This window comes from Gordionus sp. m RMFG-2023, chromosome 3, assembly GCF_954871325.1.
Source record: "Gordionus sp. m RMFG-2023 chromosome 3, tfGorSpeb1-WG-v2, whole genome shotgun sequence".
NCBI classification, from domain to species: domain Eukaryota; kingdom Metazoa; phylum Nematomorpha; class Gordioida; order Chordodea; family Parachordodidae; genus Gordionus; species Gordionus sp. m RMFG-2023.
Window position 1 is genome coordinate 48,494,480 of NC_088777.1, and position 8,388 is coordinate 48,502,867.

Here is an 8,388-nt window from a genome sequence, read left to right on the forward strand (position 1 = left end):
AAATAAATAACATTGATAAATAATATCTTTGCTTTTATCCCTAAAGTTTTGGTAGTTCCAGAAACCTAAGGCAAAAAAACCTTTGCCCCCTCCCACCCCACAATAATTTTTTGTAATAGACCCCTTCCCATATTTTGAGACCCCTGTATCTGCAAAAACATGGCTGGGGTCTTTCCAAGAAGGTATCTGGTACGCTTACATAGGTCATCCCTGATTGAAACAACTTTATTTAAGTTTAATAAACAGAAATTAAGTTAATTTTTTTATTCAAAATTCGTTATTTTATCTATCACATCTATATTAAGTTTCAGAAGGAGAATATTATCCAATAATTCCTGGCTAATCCTTGTTGATTGTGGTTTAAGAACTACATCTATAGCACTCAATGTTCTTTCAATAGAAACATGGGCTGCCGGGGTTGCTAATACTACCTTGGCTAATTTGAATAATTCCGGTTCTTCATATTGTTTCGAATACCAATAATCCAAAACGCTAAAATTGCAAGGTAATCTTAAATTATTGATGAGAATATTTAATTTCTGGATGATATCGATAGACGCAGATGTAACCTTGGATTTTGCTGAACATTCTTTTTCGATAAATATATCTAATTTAGACATAGGACTTGATTTATGAGATAAACCTTCTGGAATAAATTCAACTTTGACAGTAGGCTCAGATAGGTTTGGCAACGTAAGCCAGGTCTTTATGAGGTGTTCCTTAATAATAATATAGATTATATTTATATTGAATCTCATATTAAATCATGCAAAAAATTTTTATTGAAAACCAGCTTATTACCAAAAACCGGAAATATTGATAAAAGAAAACTGCCATTTTTTTTCTTTCAATTTTATTTTTATAAATGAAGACTGTTGTCATATATTTGAAAAAAATTCTAGAATGGAATTAGCACTATTTCAAAAGTTTCATACTTTAAAAATTAGTAGCACGTCTCATTTAAAAAAAATATACGTTATTTTTTCAAATTTATGCCAAATTAACTTTAAAAAAAATTGATTTTAATGTTATATTAAAGAGATTATTTATACATTATAAAGAACCCAGAGTGGTCTGAAGGTTAGTTTTTATTAGTTTGCCTTCCTAGGACTATAGTTGGGCAGTTACAATATTTTTAGCCCTTTAAATCAATTTGAACCGGCTAAACCTAGTTTTTAGCTTAAAAAACTATCATTTTGGCTTCAAAGTTTTTTTTTAAAATATAGCAGCTCAAATTTGAAAAAAAAAACATTACAAATTAAAACGCCTTAATGTTAACGGATTTTCTCCGGGCCGCTTGAAGATTGAGCCGAATTAGCTGACATTAAGCCATTACCAACTATACCTAGGACCTAAAAACGGCATCTTCTTTTCGAGTGGGCATGTGTAACGCTCAAAACGCCAACAAAATTTGCAAGCGATTTTATAGAATATTTTTTTTATAATTGAAAACCTGGGCTTTTAATCTATTTTCCGCACTCATATATATAGTATTAACGAAATGGAATCGAGGATCTAAATAAATCGCCGCGATAAAATCATCATAGCGTAACAACTCATTGGTCCTAAGCTCTATACTGGTAATTAAATTTTTTACTAATTTACTACTACTAGACAATTCTAATAGCTCCATTCTCCATTCTATCATATACCTTAGAAAATCTCCTGGAGTCAGTTGATCATCCTGAAAGTTCTTTTCCCGTATAGGTTTAAACCCAATTAAAAACTCTTTTATAAATGTGCTTAGAGTCTCTGAAATTTTAAACCTTCCACCATATTCATATAGCGGTAATTCCTTAGATGAACAAATACGTTCGAGTAAGTTATTTAGCATGTCATACATGCTCTGCCAGCTAGCAGTTGTACTCATTAACGGGCTCTCAAAGCCTTTGGATTTATAATATTGTTTAAATTTTTCATTTTTTAGGAACTTTAATACAAAAGCCCTGATATTATGCATTTTTAGTTTATAATTGTCGAACACATCCTCTAATACAAGTTCGAAGGGGTTCGCACAACATCTCGTACATGGTATCACTTCTTTAAAAATTTTCATTAAATCGCTGAATAGATATTTTAGTATATAATCATGCTTGGTGAAAGTATCACCCTCGACATCGCTGCAATATCGAGTCACAAAATCGTTTAAAATGGCTTTATTGCAATCTCCCTCATGTCCTTCCCGCTGTGATAATAAATCTATGGCCCATGCCTTGTCAATGGTGCAAGAATATAGTTTGGAAACGTCAATTTCGTATTTCTCTAAAATCTCGACAATCTGATTTTTTAGCTTTACCGCCATTTCGGTATTTTTTATAACTATCACTGATAATGTCCTTACGACTATTTTGGAATTCTCGATAAATTGAACATGAATTACCATCACGCTTCGTTCGCAAAGCGCCGCGAAATCTATCCTCAGGCTGAGAAGCTTATTTTTAAATTCTTTGATTAGTATTTGGCGCGTTTGTTGTGCAGCGTTTTCGAATGTCGCCGTAATATTTTTACTGTCGACGGATATGTCTAAAGCGTTGCATATGGGATCGGATAGGATTTTAAACGCTTCGCAATCCATCAATTGAAATGACATATTATGAAAAATCGTTAATTTGATGCAAGCCTGAATTTGTAATATAAATATAATTCGGTAATTTAAAATATAATCTTAAATTTGTTATAACACAAGTTTCTAATATTAATTTTTTAGATTTATTTTTTTTAAGGCATCCAAATTTTATATAAAAATAACAGAGACCCGTAGAAGTAGCATTTGCACGGCCCGAACCGAATTTTTTTTAAAAATATATAATATTTATAGAGGATGACTTAAAATATTTGATTTTAAAATATAAGGCCCAGCCCGGGTATATCTAAAGAAAAAAAATTAGGCCCGGCCAGGATAATTTAAAAAAATTAAATACGTTTCCAGCTCGTGTACCCTGGTCGGGTTTTAGGATCCGCGGGTCTCTGCAAAATATATATCAAATTGAAACGCAAATACATTGTGGCCCATAATTATATTTAAAGCAGAGTTATGAGAAAACTTAAAAAAATAATTATATAACGTGAAAAAGGAACACCTAATCCCGGGAAGATAATATAAGTTTAATATTTTACGTGATAAATATATATAATGGCTCATTCGGCACCCTCCACCCTCCTCCATCGCGAATTTGCCTGTTATCTATCATTTTAAGCTAAGCTACTATGGCGGAAAACACCGCCTAATAGTGCCACCCCGCCCATAGGGAAATCATGGTTACGCGAAATATGTTGCTTACCAAATTATGATTGGGAGATATTTTTTTTGATAACTCAAATTTATATCAATACCACCCACGCAAATATAAATTATAATTTTTAGAAAAATGTCAATTTTAAAATATTAGAAGGGTTTGGTTATGTTAAATAACCATTTATTTTATTCCTTCCTGAAATGGGTATGAAAGAATTAAAAATTTTAAAGAAAATGACATAGAACTAAAAAAAAATATAGATTCCAGTTCCTTCGAGTTTTTATAGTAAGCTATTATGCTGTAAATTATGCAGGAAATGATTTATTTATATACTCTTATGATTAATTTATGATTTATTTTGTAATTTCTAATAATAAAAATTATATACGATATTAAAAATACGTGAATATATTTAATGATAAAGTAAAAGTAAATTTAATTATATTCCACTATTCAAAATCCTACAATAAAATTATATTCAAAATATAGATATAAGATAAAAAAATCGATAATATATATTTCGCAAGATGGCGTATGATATTTGATGAGCTTAGGGTTAAGGTTAAAAGAGTCTCCAAATATGGGATAGGGTTAGTAATTATAAAAAGATTTAATAAAATTGGTCATTATTTATTACTTTTTACCTGATTCAGTTTATTAAACCATAATATTTTTTAGTGAGTAGTTCTTTTAAAATTATTTTATATATAATTTAAATATGTAATAAATTCAAAAACGTATCCAGCATCTTTCTAAAGAGTGAGGGGGGCAATATTTGGCGAGAATTTGCGCCATAAATTAGAGTTCTTTAGGCCAACTTATAGCGGGCCTTTGGCTATATTACATTTTTATAAAAAAATTTATTTACTTATTTTTAAAAATTTATTAACTTTTACTAATTTTTCTTTCAAATTCTTCTATTACGGTGATATATTTTATACATTTTTGGGGTGTAGCAGTCTAAAAATCTTATATAATTACATTAGCCATGTAGTATTAGATTATTAATTTATGACTTTTTTTATTAAAAATATACCGTAATTTAATTTTAGATGCTTGTTTTATTATAAGAAAAGAAATCTGAACCTTTATTTATGGTGTAATGTAAATATTTTATACCTGCTGCATTTGCACATCAAATCCATATTGGAATTTAAAAAAGAAATTATATACTATATAATATTTTAAAAAAATTAAAAATGAGAAATTTATTGTATAATTTGAATAACTTTTTAATAAAACTGACTGGATAATTTTTTAAATTGGCTAAAGAATTTCTATTTTTTTTTACTTCTCAATATATTTTATGAATACGCCCATTTTGATTAATTTATTTTCCACAAAAATAATAACCTTATTTTTCCACAAAAATAATTAATAACCTTATTTTTTGGCTAATATCTATAGTACGCACAAACTGAGAGACTAAGTTGCAAACGTAAATGATGCATTTCAAATGGCGCAAATTTTACCGCCTGCATTAGAAACCATTTTAAAAAACAGCTGGTTCGCTTTTGTCAATACTTTTTTATTCACTCAAACTCAATTTTATTCGCAAGAAAACAAGACCTTGTTATCCTAATAAGAATTAGTGTTGTTAAACTGTAGGGCCGATTTTTACAAACGGCGAGCTCAATATTTTATCCAGAAGAATATTATGCAAAGCCTTAAAATTTTGCTCATTGATGGCACAAAGGTTTTGAGCACCTCTTAACTAAATTTTGAAGCTTAGGCAATATTAATCGGTCTAAAATATTGAATTTGCATAGGAAAAACTCTACCATTTAATAACTCTAATAAGAATAATAAGGGGGAGGGAACCAAAAATCCATTCCTAGTTATTCAATTATATGTAAATTTAAATAGTGTATACCACACCTAATTAGATATCCCTCTTTTTTTTTTTTAAATTTTTTCTTTCCCTTCTTTTAATTATATGTTTTTATATTGATTTCTTTGTTTTTAATATATTTTTTTAATTCAATAGTGTATATAAATGTTCATGTTTTTTAATTTTTTTACCGAATAAAATTCCATTATAACAAAAAAAAAACTTATCTTTTAAAATGGAATATTTTGAAATTAATGAATTAATAAAAGGCAGACGGATAATTTAAACAAGGGCTGCTTTACGTTTTTTGTTTAAATTAAAAAAATATGACAAAACGCCAAACTTTCAATTTGTGCGAAATATTTTCGAGTTCGATTATTATTATACATTTTAAACTGGAGCGGAGAATCCTGACCAAATAGCAAAGCTCTACCCATGATTATACAATAAAAAAAATCAAGACCGTAATTGGCCGCTAGGGGTTAAAATCATAAGGAAACTTGGAATAAGCCATTAGTAACATTTAACAGGCCCGAACAAACATATAACACGGCAGGCAAGTTGTACAAAAAATATTAAACAGCTGAAAAGCGAGAATATAAGCCCAAGTCGGGGCTAATCCCTTTCCAATTAAAAATTTTCGTTGAAATTAAAAAGTGGAGGAACTACAACTAGTGGGGAGGTATTACACAAAAATACGAATAGAAATTGGAGGGAAAGGTGTAACTCATCATTAAAATTGGATTGTTCAGGGGTGTAGTTTTGATTTGGATTACATGTTTTTCGCTAATTTTGATTTGGTAATAGGATGTTAAGGAGTACAACCGGAGGGGATAAGGATATTTTTTTAAAGGGGGGGGGGGGGGGGGGGGTAATTTGAGATGAGTGAAGACCAAAATTTTCGAGAGGGTTATATCATTAGCCTAAAGTGGGGGGGGGCTATAAGTATCTATGATTACATAAGAGTAGGACTACACATTGAATCTCTGACAATAAATTTGTTTTCGCAAAAAAATTAATTAGTGTGCCTGATCCCAGAACTTGACCTTAGCATTTTTAGAGGGGGTCAAGGGAGTATCTACCCTCCCAAAATATTTTTTGACTCCCTCGCCAACAAAATATAGCCACTGTCTTAATACCTAAAACCCAGGCGGATGGTTTAGGGTTAGTTTATTTTTTATTTTAAAAAATTAATATGTAATTTGATAAAAATTAATCTATGTTCGATAATCCACGAATGTGAATTAAAATATTGAAATCGAGATACGTTGTCGCTTTTTTTTGTCGTGCCCTTCTTCAAAAACAAGGTGAAAACGCACCAGTAGGCTGACTAGATTGGATATACAAAAAAAAAGGACTGACTTGTTTGGAAAAAAGACCACATGTTTTTGAGTGTTTCCAGAGTTCGGAAGTTAACCAGGAAAGTAATTCAGTTTCAGAATATTTATCAAATCGGCGGTTCAGTAGTTCTTAAAATTATTTTTTAAAAAGAGTCTCCTAGTTCTTAGTTTTCATTTTTTGGAGGTTTCAGTTCCAAACATCTGTTTAAATTTTATTTTATTTATTTTTACCTTTAAGAAATTTTTCTTGTCCATTTGAATTTTTATAATTTTAGTAGAATCACGTGATTCCGAAACATCGGAACATTTAGATAATTTGAGTAATTTGGAAGGTTCGTTAAAATTATCGGAATGGAAAATGGTAGACATATTATGTATGATTTTTTTTTAAATTAAGCCTTTTAATTTAAAAATAAAAAATTAATCATAATTTAAGAAAATATTTAAGTAATTTTTTGTAAAATTAATTAAATTGTCAAAAAATTAATTGTATTATTTAATAATTTTATCCATTTTCTATTTTTTAAAAAAATATTTAAAAAAACACATTTTTAAATAAAAAATTAGAAAAAATAAAAATAATACATAAAAAAAAAACAAAGGAAATAAATAGGGTGTTTTTTTTCTCCTTTTTTTGTTTGTTGAAAAATGAGAAAATTAAAATATTAATAAATTATTATTTAATTTTGTTTTCTTTCTTGTTTATATATATTTTCCTTTTGATTTAAAGAGAAGTAGGGGGAGGGGAGTGATCAGAATAATAATTGGTCAATTTTTCCTCATTTTATAGTTGGTGATAATTCCAATCGTTTTAATCTGACTCAGACGGAGATTGAGCAGTATCAGGTCTAAGTTCTGTGATCCCCCTAAATGTCCATGGATGCGCGAGCGCTACACTGAAAGAATCGGCGTGATTATATCTACCAGGTCCAAAAATGATTTTCTGGGTAATCCGTTGAAACTCTTTAGCGCGAGTCAAGCTTACTACCCGACTTTTTGAAGTATAAAATCTTTATTTTAATCTCTAAATTCTATTTAGATTTAGAACAGTAACTTGGACACCATTTAATTATCGTTAAAATATATTTCCTATTATTTTTTGATCCAAAAATCGTGATTTTGATGTTAAATTTCTAAAAAATAAAAATGGCGCTCTAGAGGATACCGCCTTATGGCTGTTTAAAAAAAATCGTTTCGTTTTTATTTGAAATACATTATTTGAACTGAAACGAATAGGTTTCAATTTGTAAGCACTATTCAAGTGTGTTGAATGTTTTATTTAAGGCTGTGCAGGAGTGTTAAATGGCTCAATTTGCAAAAAAAGAGAATCTTAAAGAATATTATGCAAACCTAGAGATTTTGCTCATAGGTGACAGAAAGGTTTGATTTTGGCGAATTTGAATATTTTTTTACTATTAAATATCGTTATTTAAATACCAGAAATGTATTCCACCATGTTTGAAATACCTACCAATTTCAGACAATTTTTCCAAGAACTTTTAAATTTAATGTAATTTATATTAGATTTTCCATATATTTTTTATATAAACTTTAAATGACTCAAAGGTTAATAGCAAAATTACCTACAATTCATAAGATAGTTATTCCAAACATGATAAAATATATTTCCGGTAAAATCTTATTTATAAATTTTAAAAAAAAAGTTATTTAAAAGTTGTAAAAATAAAACATTGCCGGAAAAAACACATTGACACTAACATATAAAATTTTTAAATAAAAATTTGTAATATTTTAGGAGAATATTATGTGTTTAAAGAATGGGCAAACTTTATTAATAAATAAATAGGGAATATCCTTATATATTTATCCCCATAAAATTTGCAGTCTATTGATTATATAAATATCGATATTAAAATATTAAGTTTTCAATAAAATAAATTTTAAAAATATTTCTAATTAATTTAAAAAAAATTTTTTAAAAAAATAAATATAAATTAATTATATTTATTATTCAAAATTC

General features: G+C 28.4%; 1 protein-coding gene across 1 annotated transcript; it reads right to left on the minus strand.

Annotated features, from left to right (window-relative positions):
* Positions 1-263: 263 nt before the first annotated feature.
* LOC135927070 (uncharacterized) lies at positions 264-6,793 on the minus strand. Its single transcript, XM_065463006.1, has 4 exons — positions 6,639-6,793; positions 2,381-2,620; positions 644-719; positions 264-589 (listed from the first exon to the last, which is right to left on the minus strand). The coding sequence occupies exons 1-4, from the start codon at positions 6,774-6,776 to the stop codon at positions 264-266; spliced, it is 780 nt and encodes a 259-aa protein (XP_065319078.1). The 5' UTR covers positions 6,777-6,793.
* Between the last annotated feature and the right edge of the window lie 1,595 nt (positions 6,794-8,388).